Genomic DNA, 21,533 nt, shown 5'->3' with positions numbered 1-21,533 from the left:
AAAGGCAAGCATGACATTGGAAACCATGCTTACTTCGTCAATAATAAGAAGTTTCATTTTCTTCAAGACTCTTGAAACTTCACAACAAGCATCTCCAGATAACTTGTGGTATTGTAATTTGTTATCATGCTCCACTGGCAGCATCAGTAGACGATGCAAAGTAATACCTTTAATGTTATGTGCTGCCAGTCCAGTTGGAGCGGTGACAACACAAGACAGCGATGACTCAGTCCTTTTCTGCAAATAACATGAAATTGCTTTAATGAGGAAACTTTTTCCAGTTCCCGCTTCTCCACTCACGTACAGTCGGACAGGCTTCAACGACGTACATGAGCACTCTTTCTTCTCATGACTTAATCCATGATCAATTTGGTTGGTAACTTCGTCATATATTTTCCTCTGCTCAACGTTGAGTTGTCTTTCCAAGTCTTCTAAGTTAACCGCATCCTCCTGAGCATGTGCCATGGCTCTTTCCACTTCAATCATGGCAGTGGCAGCTTCATTTTCGATAACTGGTCCTCCTAGTGGATCCTGACTCAATGAAACAGAACTCTGACTGTCCTGAGAACTGTCTCTAGCAATCTCGGCTGCAATCGTTGCTTCCTGCTCGATTTCCGCATTCAACATTTCTAGATATTTGGGAAAAACAGGACATTCTATGGTCTCCTTGGCGGCATTGAAAGAGTCTTCGTAACAGAGGAAATCTCCAAGCAGTTCCTCTTCTGCACGCCAAGGCTTGAAAAGTTGCAAAAGTGCTAAATAGAAAAACTCTTTTTTTTCAGGAGATTCGCCACTCAATTTTCGATGGTTTACCAAGTGGCATTTTCTTTGCTTGACCAGACATCCCTCACTTCCAATTACAGCATACACTCCTTTATCAATATCTTCTTTGATGTTCCTCTTGAATATGTAATTTTGTAGAACCTCATACGGACAAACATTCTCGAGGTGACTGCTTCTATTTGGATAATATGTATCCAACATGTTGGTCTTCAAAATATCGGTACTGTTTGGCTCCTTTTCCGCCAAATACTCAATTTCCCGCACAGGTTTCAGAACTCGATTACGCGTTGCAGAAAGACCAAGACTCGCCCAAACGATACTCCTGGATTTGGCATAGAGACTTGCTGAAGACAACCGGCCAGAACATTCGTAAGCTCAGATTTCTCGATGTGACAACATCTTCAGACTGAAACTGTACAACTTCTTACTGAGGCTATTTTCATGGGAAATGTCCTCCCACATATCCTTCAATTCTGTCTTTTCTTTTTTGGTGATGTAAGATGTCACATACCGAGCCACAGCCATACAGTTATCAGCCACAAACTGTATATCCATGTTAGCATTCCACATGGACAAAATCACTGGGTTGTAGTCGTTGATGTACTTGGACTCTTCGTTGCTTTTCAAATTGTGTGTCTTTTTAGGTGATTTCTTCATCACATTATGTCGCAGCGAAGACATCAAACTGTTCACTCTTCCTTTAGAAATCACCGGTCGTGGAAAGGCGAAACGACATTTGGTGTAGAACTTGTCCTTGTTTCTGAATTTACGACGACAGTACTTTCCACAACGATGGCTTTGGAAGCGTAAAACTTGTTCTCTTAGGCTTTTGTCTTCCTTTGCGTTTGGAACAGCACATGTAGAATACTGTTCTATGAAACTCATCACTTAGTCTTCTGGATCTGTTCCAAATTTAGGTGCATCCTTGATCCACAGCAGCATATGTATATGAGGAGCACCTCTTGCTTGGTACTCCTTTCTCCAGAAGAAATCCAACACCTCTCCAAGAGGTGGATTTTTCTTGTTCATGATGAAAGACATCATAGCTTCAAATCTATGATTGAAGTACCTGCATACATTCACTGGATCCAAAGAGCACAGTTCTCCGGGTGTCTTGAATTCGATATTTTCAATGTTTCCATTTGCCTCTCGTAGAAATTCAAGTAAGTCTTCCCAGCCATACTCGGCACAGCTGAGAGTGAGGAACCATGTGGGAGTTCCTAAGTTCCTCAGCATACATTTTAAATCACCATGACGACGGTACCAGTACTCATTAGTACCACGCTGACACGCCATGAGATTAATCAGGTGAGAATCCAAAATACTGTCTTGCACATTGACTTTATCCATAAAGTCACTTGCCGAGATGTTTTGCATCTGTATTCCACTTTTCAAGATGTGGTTCACTGCATATGACAGTCCAGACAGATCGCTTTCAAACAGGAGATGAAACAAATACGGAATGCATTGTCGAAACCTAGGATCTTCTGCATACAATCGTAAAGTCCGGTATTCAGAAGCAGGAATTTGATGAGGTCGCTCATCATATCTTCCTCCTTGACCTGTTGGAAATAGCTGTGGGAAACACCGAGCTTCCAAACTTTCCTCCCAAACACTAATGGGACTCCCTTTGGCTTGTTTCATTTGAAACAACTCAATAGCATTCCCCATGACTTCCTTGGAATGCAAAAGATGAACACTATAATGTTCATATATTTCTTCACTTTTAGAGGGTTCTACTCTCTCAATTTGACCAGCACACAAATCGCTATCCTCTTCTTCACTTACTTCCTCTTCTGCAACATATACATTCTTATAGTACTTATTGCTTTTTTTCAAATACAATGTTGCCTTTTTGACTTTCCTAACATCCACTAAATCTTGCCATATTTTCTTACTCTTTGTCGGAACCCCATTAACTAAGATAACCAGAGGTTCCTCTTCCACTTTCTCTACTCCAATTGTATTAATGTTTTTCTTCAAATCTAGAGGCAAATAAACAACTCTTCCCTTTAATCCTCTCTGTAAATCTGATGGAGGCAATTTCCCTGTCTTTGGCTCCATTCTTACAATAGCCTGAAAGGGATGGATACTTTGAATCAAAATAGATTCATAAGTATTTAAATCCTTCAATTCAGAAGGAATCTCAACCAATTCCAGATTATTATGAACCGCTCTAGCAGGCATCCGGTTTTGATTTAATTTGTTACAACAATAAGTACACACACGTTCATCCAATCCCAAATCAAAACAATTTTCTACCATCAAGTATGTTGCGAAATCCTTCCATTCACAATTATTTTCCCTTTCACTTTTCGCATATAAATCCACTAACTTAGTCTGATTCTTATAATAAGTGCGTCGACAACACACACAAGTGAAATTAAGCCTCTCACTTGATTTCACCTGAAACGTGGCAATTTCCTTCTGAAAATTATCTGTACTGGAAACCTGTACCCTATCTTCCACATTACCCTCTTCTTCTGGGTCAATTTCAACATTCTCCTCTTTATTTCCAAAGTAACAAAACTCAATTTCTTCACAAATATTCTTCACATCTATTTCAGAACCATGCAAAAGAGCAGTGCATAATTGTTTAAGCATAATTGCTGGACTCTTAGCATAATACAACATTCTAACTAATTTCCTCACTTTATTATGATGCACTGCTAGCATCCTGAAATGATGAAAAACACTCTGGCATACTCTCCTGGAAAGACAAGCCAGTGAATGACCATGCAAACCTGTCACTTCTCTCACGCTGCAAGGATCTAATTCTTGCAACAACATCATTTTCTGCTTCAAACTTTTCTTATTAAATGTCCGTACAAAATCACAAAGCAAATTGATGGAATCCTGTCGCACACTGCAAATACTACTACACTTCCAGGTGTACACAGGTCCCTTAGGACGTCTTCCTAAAACCTCATTACCTAACACCTCTTCTGCCTCTGTTGTCACAAGTTTTTCTTTTTCAACTGGACAACCATCTTTCACCTCATAAGCTCGACCACTGGTGTCAACTGCATGCAGCAAATCATTATCCTGGAAATAACTCTCCTCATTAAAAAATGCCTCACAACTTGAACTATGCATCCATTCTCCTGAAAAAACTTCACAAAAATTACTACGATTAACTGTTCTCTTCCATCTACTATTTCTTTTGAAATCATAAATTGCCTTGTTTAGCTTCCTAATTCTATTGATTATCAAAATAAATAACTTTCGCTTAATTTCAAATGCCTGATCAATAACTTTCTCAACTTTTTTTTTCTCTTATAAAAAACCACTTTCTGTTGACCTTTCTTAATATTTTTTAACAAATTGCCAATTATCCTGTTGCGGAACATTCGTCTACGAATGTCCCTAAACTGTTGTTTCCTTCTACTATCATGCACAGAGTTATCTCCTGCTCTAGCAGTAACATTTTTGATTTGCCTTTCCTTTCCGTTTAAATTGCTTCTCTTTTTCTGGACTAAAACATTTTCTGTAGTACTACTTTTTTTCTACAAATGTTTCTTATGAATGATTTCGTTGTCTTACCCGGAGCTTTCTTGGTGACTTGACGAGTTTTTATTGTAGAGGACTGCTGCAACAATTTATTAAGCTGCTGTCTTTGACGTTTTGTAGCCTTTAGGATTCTATCCTTAGACAGCATTCTCTAATTTCGAAATGATCTGCAGTTGAATCTGTGGTAAAATATAATAAAAAATGTTATTAACCACTATTACCAAACAGTAAATCAATAACAGTCGTCAAAAATTTAACACACTACTTGTCATTTTTACATAGAATAATTTTTAGTGCATTGGCAAATTTAGTATTCACAAATAGTAGCAAAGAAATGGAATGCTTCTACATTTTACCTGTGCTGTTTTATATGTGAATCTGATCTAATTTTATGAGCATATTTGACTATTTTATTAAAGACATTACACATAACCTGTTTTTGAAGTTGTGTTTAATTTTAAATGAAACGGTTTAAATTTTTACTTTTCATTTCCAGTAAATTTTAAAAACAAATGTTTATAGTTCCATAGGCTCAAGCAGGTCAGCTTCCCATCCTATGTCATACAATTCTGACAAATCGGCATCCTCATCATGTTCTTCATCATCCTCAGGATTTAAATCATCCAAGGGATCTACTTCCACTGACGTTTCAATGACAAGTTCAATGATAAGATCGAGATCAACTGATTGCGCATTATCACTCATGGTTGATGTTGTCGTTATCTTTAAAGAAAGAGAACAACAATGAGATGTTGCAGAGTAAGAGACAAATCTCAGAGACTATAATAGTAAAATTGTTTAACAAGAGTAACATTTTGCAGCTATTATTTAGCCATGTCCAGCGATGCTGAGGAGGTGAGGCCTATGTCCAAGTTTTCAGTGAACAGGACTCATCTCTTCTTAACCTTGGATAAGCCTAACCGACTCTGTGTCCCCTGCTCATACTTAAATGTAAAGGGGCAGATTTATGTTAACTGGCGCATCCCCAGGGATGCACCAGTTAATGTGCACCGCTGCTCTGCCACCCATGGTGTGCCGCATTTACAATGTGGTAATTGCAAACACAACAATGATGGACAGAATGTGGATCAATGTCACACATTCACCCCAGTCCAAAGATCTGGGCCCAAATCCATCGTTTTTCCACTCCACACCACCCTGGGTTAGACAATGGCAAAATGCAAATCAGCGCTGACCCTGTGCCCCATGGGAACAGTCCAGTCCGAACTACAAAAGCCATGTCCTTCCCAGAACGGAATCAAGCATCCGAGGACCGGCCCGGTTTCGAGGTAACACCTCTCATCAGCCCGGCTAGCTTGACTCCAGTGGTGTGGAGTGCCTGGGACTCACGTCTGAGCATCCCCAGTACACTTAGAGCGGTAATTGCAAACACAACAATGATGGACAGAATGTGGATCAATGTCACACATTCACCCCAGTCCAAAGATCTGGGCCCAAATCCATCGTTTTTCCACTCCACACCACGCTGGGTTAGACAATGGCGATATGCAAATCAGCGCTGACCCTGTGCCCCATGGGAACAGTCCAGTCCGAACTACAAAAGCCATGTCCTTCCCAGAACGGAATCAAGCATCCGAGAACCGGCCCGGTTTCGAGGTAACACCTCTCATCAGCCCGGCTAGCTTGACTCCAGTGGTGTGGAGTGCCTGGGACTCACGTCTGAGCATCCCCAGTACACTTAGAGCGGTAATTGCAAACACAACAATGATGGACAGAATGTGGATCAATGTCACACATTCACCCCAGTCCAAAGATCTGGGCCCAAATCCATCGTTTTTCCACTCCACACCACCCTGGGTTAGACAATGGCGATATGCAAATCAGCGCTGACCCTGTGCCCCATGGGAACAGTCCAGTCCGAACTACAAAAGCCATGTCCTTCCCAGAACGGAATCAAGCATCCGAGGACCGGCCCGGTTTCGAGGTAACACCTCTCATCAGCCCGGCTAGCTGGACTCCAGTGGTGTGGAGTGCCTGGGACTCACGTCTGAGCATCCCCAGTACACTTAGAGCGGTAATTGCAAACACAACAATGATGGACAGAATGTGGATCAATGTCACACATTCACCCCAGTCCAAAGATCTGGGCCCAAATCCATCGTTTTTCCACTCCACACCACCCTGGGTTAGACAATGGCGATATGCAAATCAGCGCTGACCCTGTGCCCCATGGGAACAGTCCAGTCCGAACTACAAAAGCCATGTCCTTCCCAGAACGGAATCAAGCATCCGAGGACCGGACCGGTTTCGAGGTAACACCTCTCATCAGCCCGGCTAGCTTGACTCCAGTGGTGTGGAGTGCCTGGGACTCACGTCTGAGCATCCCCAGTACACTTAGAGCGGTAATTGCAAACACAACAATGATGGACAGAATGTGGATCAATGTCACACATTCACCCCAGTCCAAAGATCTGGGCCCAAATCCATCGTTTTTCCACTCCACACCACCCTGGGTTAGACAATGGCGATATGCAAATCAGCGCTGACCCTGTGCCCCATGGGAACAGTCCAGTCCGAACTACAAAAGCCATGTCCTTCCCAGAACGGAATCAAGCATCCGAGGACCGGCCCGGTTTCGGGGTAACACCTCTCATCAGCCCGGCTAGCTTGACTCCAGTGGTGTGGAGTGCCTGGGACTCACGTCTGAGCATCCCCAGTACACTTAGAGCGGTAATTGCAAACACAACAATGATGGACAGAATGTGGATCAATGTCACACATTCACCCCAGTCCAAAGATCTGGGCCCAAATCCATCGTTTTTCCACTCCACACCACCCTGGGTTAGACAATGGCGATATGCAAATCAGCGCTGACCCTGTGCCCCATGGGAACAGTCCAGTCCGAACTACAAAAGCCATGTCCTTCCCAGAACGGAATCAAGCATCCGAGGACCGGCCCGGTTTCGAGGTAACACCTCATCAGCCCGGCTAGCTTGACTCCAGTGGTGTGGAGTGCCTGGGACTCACGTCTGAGCATCCCCAGTACACTTAGAGCGGTAATTGCAAACACAACAATGATGGACAGAATGTGGATCAATGTCACACATTCACCCCAGTCCAAAGATCTGGGCCCAAATCCATCGTTTTTCCACTCCACACCACCCTGGGTTAGACAATGGCGATATGCAAATCAGCGCTGACCCTGTGCCCCATGGGAACAGTCCAGTCCGAACTACAAAAGCCATGTCCTTCCCAGAACGGAATCAAGCATCCGAGGACCGGCCCGGTTTCGAGGTAACACCTCTCATCAGCCCGGCTAGCTTGACTCCAGTGGTGTGGAGTGCCTGGGACTCACGTCTGAGCATCCCCAGTACACTTAGAGCGGTAATTGCAAACACAACAATGATGGACAGAATGTGGATCAATGTCACACATTCACCCCAGTCCAAAGATCTGGGCCCAAATCCATCGTTTTTCCACTCCACACCACCCTGGGTTAGACAATGGCGATATGCAAATCAGCGCTGACCCTGTGCCCCATGGGAACAGTCCAGTCCGAACTACAAAAGCCATGTCCTTCCCAGAACGGAATCAAGCATCCGAGGACCGGACCGGTTTCGAGGTAACACCTCTCATCAGCCCGGCTAGCTTGACTCCAGTGGTGTGGAGTGCCTGGGACTCACGTCTGAGCATCCCCAGTACACTTAGAGCGGTAATTGCAAACACAACAATGATGGACAGAATGTGGATCAATGTCACACATTCACCCCAGTCCAAAGATCTAGGCCCAAATCCATCGTTTTTCCACTCCACACCACCCTGGGTTAGACAATGGCGATATGCAAATCAGCGCTGACCCTGTGCCCCATGGGAACAGTCCAGTCCGAACTACAAAAGCCATGTCCTTCCCAAAACGGAATCAAGCATCCGAGGACCGGCCCGGTTTCGAGGTAACACCTCTCATCAGCCCGGCTAGCTTGACTCCAGTGGTGTGGAGTGCCTGGGACTCACGTCTGAGCATCCCCAGTACACTTAGAGCGGTAATTGCAAACACAACAATGATGGACAGAATGTGGATCAATGTCACACATTCACCCCAGTCCAAAGATCTGGGCCCAAATCCATCGTTTTTCCACTCCACACCACCCTGGGTTAGACAATGGCGATATGCAAATCAGCGCTGACCCTGTGCCCCATGGGAACAGTCCAGTCCGAACTACAAAAGCCATGTCCTTCCCAGAACGGAATCAAGCATCCGAGGACCGGACCGGTTTCGGGGTAACACCTCTCATCAGCCCGGCTAGCTTGACTCCAGTGGTGTGGAGTGCCTGGGACTCACGTCTGAGCATCCCCAGTACACTTAGAGCGGTAATTGCAAACACAACAATGATGGACAGAATGTGGATCAATGTCACACATTCACCCCAGTCCAAAGATCTGGGCCCAAATCCATCGTTTTTCCACTCCACACCACCCTGGGTTAGACAATGGCGATATGCAAATCAGCGCTGACCCTGTGCTCCATGGGAACAGTCCAGTCCGAACTACAAAAGCCATGTCCTTCCCAGAACGGAATCAAGCATCCGGAAGGACATGGCTTTTGTAGTTCGGACTGGACTGTTCCCATGGGGCACAGGGTCAGCGCTGATTTGCATATCGCCATTGTCTAACCCAGGGTGGTGTGGAGTGGAAAAACGATGGATTTGGGCCCAGATCTTTGGACTGGGGTGAATGTGTGACATTGATCCACATTCTGTCCATCACTGTTGTGTTTGCAATTACCGCTCTAAGTGTACTGGGGATGCTCAGACGTGAGTCCCAGGCACTCCACACCACTGGAGTCAAGCTAGCCGGGCTGATGAGAGGTGTTACCTCGAAACCGGGCCGGTCCTCGGATGCTTGATTCCGTTCTGGGAAGGACATGGCTTTTGTAGTTCGGACTGGACTGTTCCCATGGGGCACAGGGTCAGCGCTGATTTGCATATCGCCATTGTCTAACCCAGGGTGGTGTGGAGTGGAAAAACGATGGATTTGGGCCCAGATCTTTGGACTGGGGTGAATGTGTGACATTGATCCACATTCTGTCCATCACTGTTGTGTTTGCATTTACAATGTGGAGCACCATTGAGTAAAAACAGCACAGATGCGTCACGCATCTGTGCCGGAAAAGCTGCACATTGCAGGAATCACGTCGTAAGCGCGACATGTCTACTGCAATGCACAGGAGCAAGCCACACATTGCATGGTGCATCACTCCTTATGCCTGTTTCATACAGGCGTAAGGATTTGATTCAGCAATGCTATAAATCTGACTCAGTGAAATCTTCTAAATTTCACTGTGTTAGTTTTACAGGGCTTTCATGCAAATGAATGCCCACCCTGCAACAAAACGCCTATATGAAACCTGACGCAGGTTTCATGTGGCACAGGACTTTACAGCATTACACATCTGCCTAGATGCATCAAGTTGTAAATATGTCGCAACATAGCGCATCTTTTGCGCCGCCGCTACGTCACAAAAGTGACTCACAGCGGCGCAAAAGAGGCACACGGCTATCATAAATCTGTCCCTAACATTTTAAATGATTGATTCAGGATGACGATAAGGTGTGGCCTATCCAGAGGTTTGTTTGAGGTGAGGCCTACTCAGGGTTGCAGATGAAATTTAGGCTTGTTGAAGAATACAGAGGAGATAATACATGTGCAGGCCTACCAATGAAGTGAGTCATGTCCACTGCACTCTTGAACAAAGGTCAGACCTCTTCTGTGTCCGTGAACAGGCCTAAACCTCATCTGCACAATGTGATCCGTAAAGTTAGGAAACACAGGTGATGTAATTGAAAAATGTGGAATTTCTTTTCCTCATTTCACAATCACATCACCTGTGTTTCCTTTGCTTAGTTATCTCATTGTGCTGATGGAGTCTAGCATATCAAAGAGTACACAGAAGTTGAGCACTGTATACAACAATTTTGACATTTACAGAAGATTCAGCTTCTCCATGCCCCCTACACAGTCCTAAATGTTTACAGTTTAAACCGACGGTATCTTGTTGGAGATGAAGTGAGGCCTGCCTTGCAACATGGTGCATCTTTTGCATCACTGCTGCATCGGTTTCATGTGGCACGGGACTTTACAGCATGACACATCTGCCTAGATGCATCAAGTTGTAAATATGTCGCCACATAGCAAATCTTTTGCACCGCCGCTGCGTCACAAAAGTGACGCACAGTGGCGCAAAAGAGGCACACGGCTATCATAAATCTGTCCCTAACATTTTAAATGATTGATTCAGGATGACGATAAGGTGTGGCCTATTCAGAGGTTTGTTTGAGGTGAGGCCTACTCAGGGTTGCAGATGAAATTTAAGCTTGTTGAAGAGTACAGAGGAGATAATACATGTGCAGGCCTACCATTGAAGCAAGTCATGTCCACTTCACTCTTGAACAAAGGCCAGACCTCTTCTGTGTCTGTGTACAGGCCTAAACCTCATCTGCACAATGTCATTCGTAAAGTTAGGAAACACAGGTGATGTAATTGAAAAATGTGGAATTTCTTTTCCTCATTTCACAATCACATCACCTGTGTTTCCTTTGCTTAGGTATCTCATTGTGCAGATGGAGTCTAGCATATCAAAGACTACGCAGAAGGTGAGCACTGTATGGAACATGGCTATATAACTCAAAGAATCAAAATCTAAATTTGCCAAGCACACATGGGGGTGTATTTACAAGGACCTTCCACCACGGGGAAATGTCTTAAATTAAAATGGGAAAAATAACATCAAAGGGACTCAAATGCTTTTTAAATATACCCCAAGCAACCTATGAAACTCTAGCACTACATATCAAGAAACCTAATTGATTTCAAAAAACGTTTTTAAACACATCATTTAAATCAATTATATACCTACATTCAAGGGGAAATGACTTAAAATGCCCTAAGACACATGAAAGCGTTTTTTTAAGGCCCTTGCACCATTTTTGGGTCACTTTTAACATGGCTATGTAACTCAAAGAATCAAAATCTAAATTTGCGAAGCACAGATGGGGCGTATTTACAAGGACCTTGCACCACGGGGAAAGGTCTTAAATTTAAATGGGAAAAATAACATCAGAGACACTCAAAGGCCTTATAAATATGCCCCAAGCAACCTATGAAACTCTAGCACTACATATCCAGAAACCTAATTGATTTCAAAAAACGTTTTTAAACACATCATCTAAATCAATTATATACCTACATTCATCGGGAAATGACTTAAAATGCCCTAAGACACATGAAAGCGTTTTTTTAAGACCCTTGCACCATTTTTGGGTCACTTTTAACATCGCTATGTAACTCAAAGAATCAAAATCTAAATTTGCCAAGCACAGATGGGGGCGTATTTACAAGGACCTTGCACCACGGGGAAAGGTCTTAAATTAAAATGGGAAAAATAACATCAGAGAGACTCAAAGGCCTTATAAATATGCCCCAAGCAACCTATGAAACTCTAGCACTACATATCCAGAAACCTAATTGATTTCAAAAAACGTTTTTAAACACATCATCTAAATCAATTATATACCTACATTCATCGGGAAATGACTTAAAATGCCCTAAGACACATGAAAGCGTTTTTTTAAGGCCCTTGCACCATTTTTGGGTCACTTTTAACATCGCTATGTAACTCAAAGAATCAAAAACTAAATTTGCCAAGCACAGATGGGGGCGTATTTACAAGGACCTTGCACCACGGGGAAAGGTCTTAAATTAAAATGGGAAAAATAACATCAGAGAGACTCAAAGGCCTTATAAATATGCCCCAAGCAACCTATGAAACTCTAGCAGTACATATCAAGAAACCTAATTGATTTCAAAAAACGTTTTTAAACACATCTTGTAAAGCAATTATATTCCTACACTCATGGGGAAGTGAGTTAAAATGCCCTAAGACACATTAAATCGTTTTTTTAAGGTCCTTGCATCATTTTTGCGTTACTTTTAACATGGCTATGTAACTCAAAGAATCAAAATCTAAATTTGCCAAGCACACATGGGGGCGTATTTACAAGGACCTTGCACCACAAGGAAATGTCTTAAAATAAAATGGGAAAAATTACATCAAAGGAACTCAAAAGCCTTGTAAATATGCCCCAAGCAACCTATGAAACTCTAGCAGTACATATCAAGAAACCTAATTGATTTCAAAAAACGTTTTTAAAAACATCTTGTAAAGCAATTATATTCCTACATTCATGGGGAAGTGAATTAAAATGCCCTAAGACACATGAAAGCATTTTTGTAAGACCCTTGCACTATTTTTGCGTCACTTTTAACATGGCTATGTAACTCAAAGAAACAAAATCTATTTGTAAAACACTTGACACAAAGCAACATTTTAAATACACAACTTTCTTCATAATTTTCTCCCTAAAGCATACTATTCTCTATCTAAATTAAATGAATCTTTTCTCACCTTAGCAAATACTTTATGAGTTTCAAAACAGTCTCAGACACACACCAATTTGTCTTTAGCAGAGCAAAAGGTATGCACTCCAGAGGCTGCAGCCATAAAAAGCACAGAAATGCTGTAATTCATCACACATATCTCTCATGTCACCCAATCAAAACTCTTCCCTCACTTTTTTCAAATCAACACCCTTCCCCCCTCTGCCCTTTCTGCCTTTTTTGCATAGCAACCACCTCCCGAAAGACCTCTGATGTTTGCAAGTTCACACAACAATGTTTCATTTGAACTCTGAACTCTCAGTACACCTGCATATCCAGTGCAATCTTTCTTTAAATGATTTTTTCTTGACCATTCAAATTACATCTTTCAAAGAACTCATCCATGCACCCTAACTTTCTGTTTTCAGCAATCAAAATCCACCAATCACTGCTACTGCTTCATTAACACAGAAACTCCACCGTTTTTTTCATTTTAAACTCTTATTTTTTCAACTGCCATTTCATTGCCACACTTCATCTGACTGCAGCAGAACCTTCTCTCACCATGTTTTCTGTCTGGATTGTTGGACATAGTTACATCTACTGGGCTCAAAGGTATGCTGATAACAGAAATTTACCTAACCTCAATTTACAAAATGTGGAAATTAAGTGGATTGGCCACAGAGGATTAAAATGTCACCAATTGATACCATTGGTGAAAACCTTTTTGCATTTGCCAAAACCTGACCTGTTAATTGTGCACTGTGGAGGTAATGACTTGGGCACTTTGACTGGGGTAGGTCTGGAAATGCTTTTAAAGGACACCTTTGACCAATTGATGGCACTTTTTCCTCAAACTGCCTTGGTATATTCAAATATATGCCAAAGACAGAAATGGAGGTGGTCGAACCAATTTTGTCCACAAATTGAGAAATCGAGGAAGCATGTAAATAAGTCTGTTTCAGCTTACATGAGAGACCATGGAATGGGCTCCATGTACAACAATAACTTGCATTACAACATGCAAGATATCTACAGAGGAGATGGAGTTCACTTCTCAGATGAGGGGAACTGAATTTTCATTCTGAATTTAAGACTGTGCATTGGTACCTACTTATAAGTACCTAAATCTACCATAAACCCAAAAGCTCTTCTCAGAGCTACCCTAACTATGATCACCATAAACAAATTTTAAATGTAAATTTTGTTTACTAATTTTCACAATTTACGCTTCCTGGAGCGCTACCCGGTATGCGCACCGGACGCTAACCGCGCGAACATTTTTAAAAAAATGTTTTTTTTTCGCACATATGGACCTCCTCATCCACCCTCAGAAAACCTAGGGGGTCAGGATACGTCTACCGTGCCCCCTTCTACCCATTCTGAAAATTGTTTGCCCTCCATCTTGTATCTCAATTCTACCGTAATACAAAATGGAGGACTCCCGTAACGCTGCCGGTTCGCGTACCGGGGCGCTCACCGGGAAGCGCTCATTTAAAAAAAGGTGGGAAAGTAATTTACAGAAAAATGACTGGAGACACTTTCACCAAATATAGATTAGCTCATACTACATACCAATCCCTACCATTTTCACAAATTTGATTGAAATTCCATTTAGCCATTTAGCCTGTAGACCTCTCTAAATACCCTGAGGTAAATTACTTCACAAAACACATCTGAAGTGTTGGAATTGACAACCAATTAAAATGTTACTTTCATTTTCTACTTTTTTTACCTGACATTTGATTGGTTATGTACCTGAATATATATAAAGAGAGAGAAACACAGCCATTTTGACTACCACCTCCTGAAGTAGATTTCAAGAAAATTTTCACTGAGAACTTAAACTGCTTTTTGAAAGGTAAGTTGTTATTTTGAAAACTGAAGTATATTGTGCACTTTAAGTTAATTTGGAAAACTTTTTCTAATAGTTTTATACTATCCCTTCGTAATAGTTATAGATTTAGATAGACTTCTCTGTTATAGTTATGGATGGATTTAGGCTTGTCTTGTATAATTATGAATTTACTTAGGCTTCATCACATACACTTTTTTATATTTCTACTTCCAGTCTGATACCATACACTGCCCAAAGATAAATTCACTGTTAAAAAATCCAAACTACCTGTCTGAACTTAAACCCAACAGTGCCCTAACTCTTCTGATATAGTTATTTTTTATGCAATTTACAGCAAAAAAATGGAAGGGGAGCATGACAATATCAATGTTTCCTTCGACATTACATCTGAGGAGATTTTAAATGAAGAATTTTTAGATGAAGATATTATGGATCAGTCTTTGGATGAACAATTTATTGAATGCTTACAAGACATAGAAACATGCATGTTTGAGGAGATTCCAGATGATGTAATGCTGGAAGTTTTATTGAAGTATGAAAATTGTGACCAATAAATTTTTATTTAATAATTAAAAATTGTTTGAGACATTATTCATTTTTATATCTAATTCATGAAGTACAACCAAAATAAATAAATAAACAAAAAAAAAACAACAAAAAACAACAAAAAGAACAATCAATAAACATACAATATTTCAAAATATCATAGTCTATCATTCTTTTTTCCTTATAGTACGCTCCCCAGACCGCTTCCCGGTGCGCGTACCGGGCGCTCCCCCCCAAAAAAAAAATTTTTTTTTTTTTTTAATGCCCCGCGGGGCCCTTTTAAAGCCTCCACATCAAACCTAGGGGGTCAGGGAGGATCTACTATGCCCCCTTATGGTCATTTCCCCCTTTGTTTTGGCCTCCTCAGTCTCTCGATCCTACCGAGAGACAAGATGGCGGCCGCTCCGGACTGTTTAGAATGTTGACAGACACCGAAAAGCCAATCAGCTTCGCTTCGCGAAGTTCCGTTACGCGTCAAGTACGCGAACCGGAGCGCTACCCGGAGCGCGCTTACAGATATATATATTTTTTTGAACGTTAATTTCTCAAAATCCACTGGAGCACATATATTGAGACCTAGCAAAGGCACATCGGGCTAACAGTCCCTACAATTTTGCCAAGTTTCGTGCAAATCCATTCAGCCGTTCGGGCTAAAAGTGAGGCCAACCGCCCTATAGAAATTAACATGGCAAAAACGCGTTTTGGGACCCCCTTTTTTCTCGGCCCCCCCCTTGACAAACCCCCCCCAAATTTTCAGGGGCTGCTCAGAAACAAAATGTTCCATTTTCCTGAAAATTTCAGCCAATTCCATCCTCAAACGCCAGTTATTCGACATAGAATTTTCAAAAATCCCATAGAGAAAAAATCCTAACTATATATACCTACTGGCGACCGCCAGTAGGTAATATATATATATATATATATATATATATATATATATATATATATATATATATATATATATATATATATATATATATCAAATCCAAACCCTCCTCTCTCACAGGAAGAGAGAGCCACACAGGTACACAGGACCAACTCGGTTTTATTCAGCTTTCAGGGCATGACGCGTTTCGTCGGAAGACTTTTTCAAATGCCTGAAATTACGAATGCTGACCAATGTCTACTTAAAACCAGCTTGGCTTACTACGATTGGTTGTAGTCATCTGGTAGGCACAAGGGAGAATCTCGAAACTCGGTACTCCGAGTTTCACGTAGGCAGTCACTCAGCGTCTGTACTCTCCCAAGTGGGCGGTGTCTGCCTCCTATTCCCTTTGCACCTGGATTTCACTTGTGGCAAAACCTGCTGTCCTGACCTTACAACCCCCCGCCCACTGCAGCTTGGTCGTCGGAGCATCACATCAGTGCATGGTGTCCCCTCGTGAAGTCACGGACCAGCTTGTTGGTAAGTACCGGTAGCAGCGAGCGGTGGTTCAGCGGTTCCCCAGTTCATGAGAATAATCCAAAACGAGCACTTGCCACTGTTTACCGCTGAACAACTTGTGGGGAGGGGGCTCCAAGTGCGCTGTGGCCACGCACTTAAACATCAAATCCAAAACCTCCTCTCTCACAGGAAGAAAGAGCCACACAGGTACACAGGACCAACTCGGTTTTATTCAGCTTTCAGGGCATGACGCGTTTCGTCGGAAGACTTTTTCAAATGCCTAAAATTACGAATGCTGACCAATGTCCACTTAAAACCAGCTTGGCTTACTACAATTGGTTGTAGTCATCTGGTAGGCACAAGGGAGCATCTCGAAACTCGGTACTCCGAGTTTCACGTAGGCAGTCACTCAGCGTTTGTACTCTCCCAAGTGGGCGGTGTCTGCCTCCTAATCCCTTCGCACCTGGATTTCACTTGTGGCAAAACCTGCTGTCCTGACCTTACAACCCCCCGCCCACTGCAGCTTGGTCGTCGGAGCATCACATCAGTGCATGGTGTCCCCTCGTGAAGTCACGGACCAGCTTGTTGGTAAGTACCGGTAGCAGCGAGCGGTGGTTCAGCGGTTCCCCAGTTCATGAGAATAATCCAAAACGAGCACTTGCCACTGTTTACCGCTGAACAACTTGTGGGGAGGGGGCTCCAAGTGCGCTGTGGCCACGCACTTAAACATCAAATCCAAAACCTCCTCTCTCACAGGAAGAAAGAGCCACACAGGTACACAGGACCAACTCGGTTTTATTCAGCTTTCAGGGCATGACGCGTTTCGTCAGAAGACTTTTTCAAATGCCTAAAATTACGAATGCTGACCAATGTCCACTTAAAACCAGCTTGGCTTACTACGATTGGTTGTAGTCATCTGGTAGGCACAAGGGAGCATCTCGAAACTCGCTACTCCGAGTTTCACGTAGGCAGTCACTCAGCGTCTGTACTCTCCCAAGTGGGCGGTGTCTGCCTCCTATTTCCTTCGCACCTGGATTTCACTTGTGGCAAAACCTGCTGTCCTGACTTTACAACCCCCCCGCCCACTGCAGCTTGGTCGTCGGAGCATCACATCAGTGCATGGTGTCCCCTCGTGAAGTCGCGGACCAGCTTGTTGGTAAGTACCGGTTGCAGCGAGCGGTGGTTCAGCGGTTCCCCAGTTCATGAGAATAATCCAAAACGAGCACTTGCCACTGTTTACCGCTGAACAACTTGTGGGGAGGGGGCTCCAAGTGCGCTGTGGCCACGCACTTAAACATCAAATCCAAAACCTCCTCTCTCACAGGAAGAAAGAGCCACACAGGTAAACAGGACCAACTCGGTTTTATTCAGCTTTCAGGGCATGACGCGTTTCGTCAGAAGACTTTTTCAAATGCCTAAAATTACGAATGCTGACCAATGTCCACTTAAAACCAGCTTGGCTTACTACGATTGGTTGTAGTCATCTGGTAGGCACAAGGGAGCATCTCGAAACACGGTACTCCGAGTTTCACGTAGGCAGTCACTCAGCGTCTGTACTCTCCCAAGTGGGCGGTGTCTGCCTCCTATTCCCTTCGCACCTGGATTTCACTTGTGGCAAAACCTGCTGTCCTGACCTTACAAACCCCCGCCCACTGCAGCTTGGTCGTCGGAGCATCACATCAGTGCATGGTGTCCCCTCGTGAAGTCACGGACCAGCTTGTTGGTAAGTACCGGTTGCAGCGAGCGGTGGTTCAGCGGTTTCCCAGTTCATGAGAATAATCCAAAACGAGCACTTGCCACTGTTTACATTTATTGCTTCAATTGCGTTCCTATCGCTGGCAATGCGCATCGACATCTACCCTCTCAACACTGGGCTCTTCCTCCCATGAGACTCTCCAGTGCCTTGTCATAGGCTTGTTGTTGGTGAGCCTGTACTGCGTGTGAGCGCCAAAGTATGGACATTAAGGTTAACTCTTGACCAGCTACGGCGAACAGCATTTCAGATCCCCCCACTCCCTTCTGTGTCATCTCTTAGGATTGTCCTCTACATGGCGAGGGCTGTTTAAGCAGCAGGGAATGTCTATGTCCTGTGATTGTTTTCTTGAAATTTTAATTATTTACATGGTTTTGTACAGCGCGAGCCTGGCCTAAAGGGCTGCACCAAAACTTACATTTATTGTCTTTACAGAGGAAAGTTCATTGGGGGAAAAAAGAGAGGCAACATAAATATATATATATATATACATATATACATACACTTGCATATGAGGAGCCTTTTACTTTGAGCCATCTGCCCCCCCCCCCCCAAAACCCCCTCCCCTGCCCTACTGTGTGTTCCCAGAGGTGACTTGACCGATTTTCTCCTTCACTGGACCCTGGTCCGGGCACTCTTGAGAGATAGTGCATTACTAATGATCACATGCACTTGCATAGTTTTGCATCATTTCTTAAACTGTATTTTTTCCTTATTGTAATTTGTTTAAAATTAATATTTTTTTATTTTAAGGGAAGAAACATTTACACCGAATCACAAAAAACAAGCTTTCTGGGTAATGATCTACCTTTCTGCCAAATTTGGTGTAATTGCGCTTTACCATTTTTGCTGTTTTGTTGTTCAACTTAACTATGAAAATTTGCAGAGGGAAAATGCATTTTTACACCCCATTCCCTGTTTTTCTTGACCACTGATTGATAGACAATCCCAAAACTTTCCAGGACGGAGCTGAGGTGAGTGCGAAAAGTTTTCTTTGTATTCATCAAAAGGCAGCAGTTATAAGAAAACCAAAAAAAATATTTCTTATGGAAACGTAAACTATAACTACCCAGTGGTAACCACAACTGGTTATTACATATATCATCTGGACAGTATCTGTCCAACAAAGTACAATGTATTGTGGTGTATCGGGGCTGGGCAGCCCTCTGAAAGCAATTATCTATATTTGCTTGAGAGTAATGTACTCAAATGCCGTTGAAAGGTTTTAGTGGGGAAGCAGGGGCGTAGCTACCTTTAGTGTAGGAGGTAAAATGCCACCGTGGTCTACAGTCCTGTGGGGCACATATAAATCATCTGCAGCAGTGAAAGGGACCATTTTCCTTGCTTACACCAGAGCTTGTGTGAAGGTTGGTAATGCAGTCAGAGAATGTGCAGGTACACTATGTAATAAAACTATTTTTTTGGTGGGGAAAACAGCAGTCCGCCATGTTGCTATTTCTTTACCCTAAGTAAAAGCACTATTTCATGGTTTTAGAGCACCCCTCTATTACCACTGGGTCAATTTAGACACTGCCTATAATGAGTTTTTACAATACTACCCCAAGTAGCACAATGAAGTTACTTTGGACCACCATGGAGTGAATACCTACAGTAATCACTACCAGTCTAATAAATTATATGACGAGATTATGACCATGCTAAAATGTTCTATGCAGTAGCTATGGTGGCCAGGACTATCACAAGAGACAGTCATTGTTTTGGGGTATATTTAATACGACGTAAACAAGAATGATGGCACATCTGGTCCTTTAAAAGCTATATCTTGTATTTGATCATATTTAATATGACACATACAGAATGATGTGCCTCATCGTGAATACTTTACAAATTCTATCGTTAGATTGGTTAAAGTTTTGAATAGCAAATCTCCAATGGCCTCAGTCAATTGTTTTTAGTGTTTACTTCAAGTTTATTGAAGATGTGTCCTCTTGGGCTGACTTTGAGTACCAGCTCTAGATGCCCAGCATCTTTAATATTTTTTTTGTATCGTTTGCATATGCTGAACAGCATGGACAAAAAACAATAAACTGCCAGGAGGTAGTCTATGGAAAAGCCAAAAGGCGAGAACTATTAGCTTTGCCAATGCTTGTTTAGTTAGGTACGGAGATTAGGCGACTCGTCCAGAATCATACAATTATGGGCCAATTGCGGGACTGGACCCTCTTTCGCTCTCAGTTTTGAGGTTGGCAGCTCTGGCCGCCAGACCACATCCCATCCCGAAGTGCTGAGGTAACGCTGTCAAATAATACACATAAACACACCAAGAAAACATTGAACTGTCACACGCAAGCAAACCAACCGAGAAGAGTTTTCTAACTAGCAGATCTGACTCGGTATATTATAGCCATGCATCTTGCAGGAAGCACCTCCCTAAGGACTAAAATGCTGAACGGCTGCACTTCTGAAGAGCCACCAATACCCGAGACCCAGGCACTTCCGGTGTGTGTAGTGACGGCACCACTTGAGCCCCACTCCTACCTTTAAGCGTGGATGCATCTCGACCAGTTGAGCGACTGTCAAAGACAAATTTATCCTCTGACTGTCAATGAGCAGAGGCATGTCTGCGGGCAGAGAGTGACACGGGATATGACAGGCTTGTGTAGGATACAGGGAAATTAAGTAGGGCGAGCAGAGACATCGAAGAAGGACTTGACAACAAATGCCACATGAGTAAGCCCCGCCTACAATCAAGGACTTGACCGAAACGTGGCTTTGGAAAATAGAATAGTCTTTCTTTACGGTTTACAAAATACATGTTTTTTTTTTTTTTTTTTTTACAAACCCCTTTGCGCAGCCGGTGCGTCACTATTAATACGGGGAAAAGTGACGTATCAGGTGGTGACGCGAGGGGCTTGTTAATTAGCCCCATGGTGTTCCCAAGTCCTGCTGATCACCGTGAAGAGAAGCTCAGCGCAGCGAGGCCAGTCTTTTTTGAAAGGCGTAGTAAACATTGCGCACCATTTATTTACTGTTCATTTTTCAATTATTATGCAGATTCATCTTTTACACCGTACAGAGCCAAGCCTAAAAAATAAGTAGCTGTGAGGTGAAAATGCATGTTGTTGCATTGCGTTTATTTTGCCACTTGGAAATATAAATTTGATACAGTATGCACAACGAACTCGACCCCAAGGTTCCGAAGCGCTTTACGTGATTTTACAAGGACAAATTCATTTTTTAGGTACGGGTAGATTAAGTGGATTGGCCAAAATACTTATGTTGAGCAGAAGGTTCCCCAGTTTTGAAGTCGTGAGGGCTGACCGGTACATAGCTGTGCATAGCTG

General features: G+C 42.9%; 1 protein-coding gene across 2 annotated transcripts in view; it reads right to left on the bottom strand.

Annotated features, from left to right (window-relative positions):
- The window catches only part of NTAN1 (N-terminal asparagine amidase), a 279,397-nt gene extending 258,520 nt beyond the window's left edge, over nt 1–20,877 (bottom strand). For both annotated transcript variants that reach the window (XM_078663196.1, XM_078663197.1), the window contains exon 1: nt 20,728–20,877. In XM_078663196.1, the coding sequence (XP_078519322.1) occupies nt 20,728–20,808 (81 nt within the window). In that variant the 5' untranslated portion in view covers nt 20,809–20,877. The remainder of the gene's footprint in view (nt 1–20,727) is intronic.
- Nucleotides 20,878–21,533: the final 656 nt, after the last annotated feature.

Source organism: Lissotriton helveticus, chromosome 10 (genome assembly GCF_964261635.1).
Source record: "Lissotriton helveticus chromosome 10, aLisHel1.1, whole genome shotgun sequence".
In the NCBI taxonomy this organism is placed as follows: Eukaryota; Metazoa; Chordata; class Amphibia; order Caudata; family Salamandridae; genus Lissotriton; species Lissotriton helveticus.
This window is presented reverse-complemented; position numbering and strand designations above follow the sequence as displayed.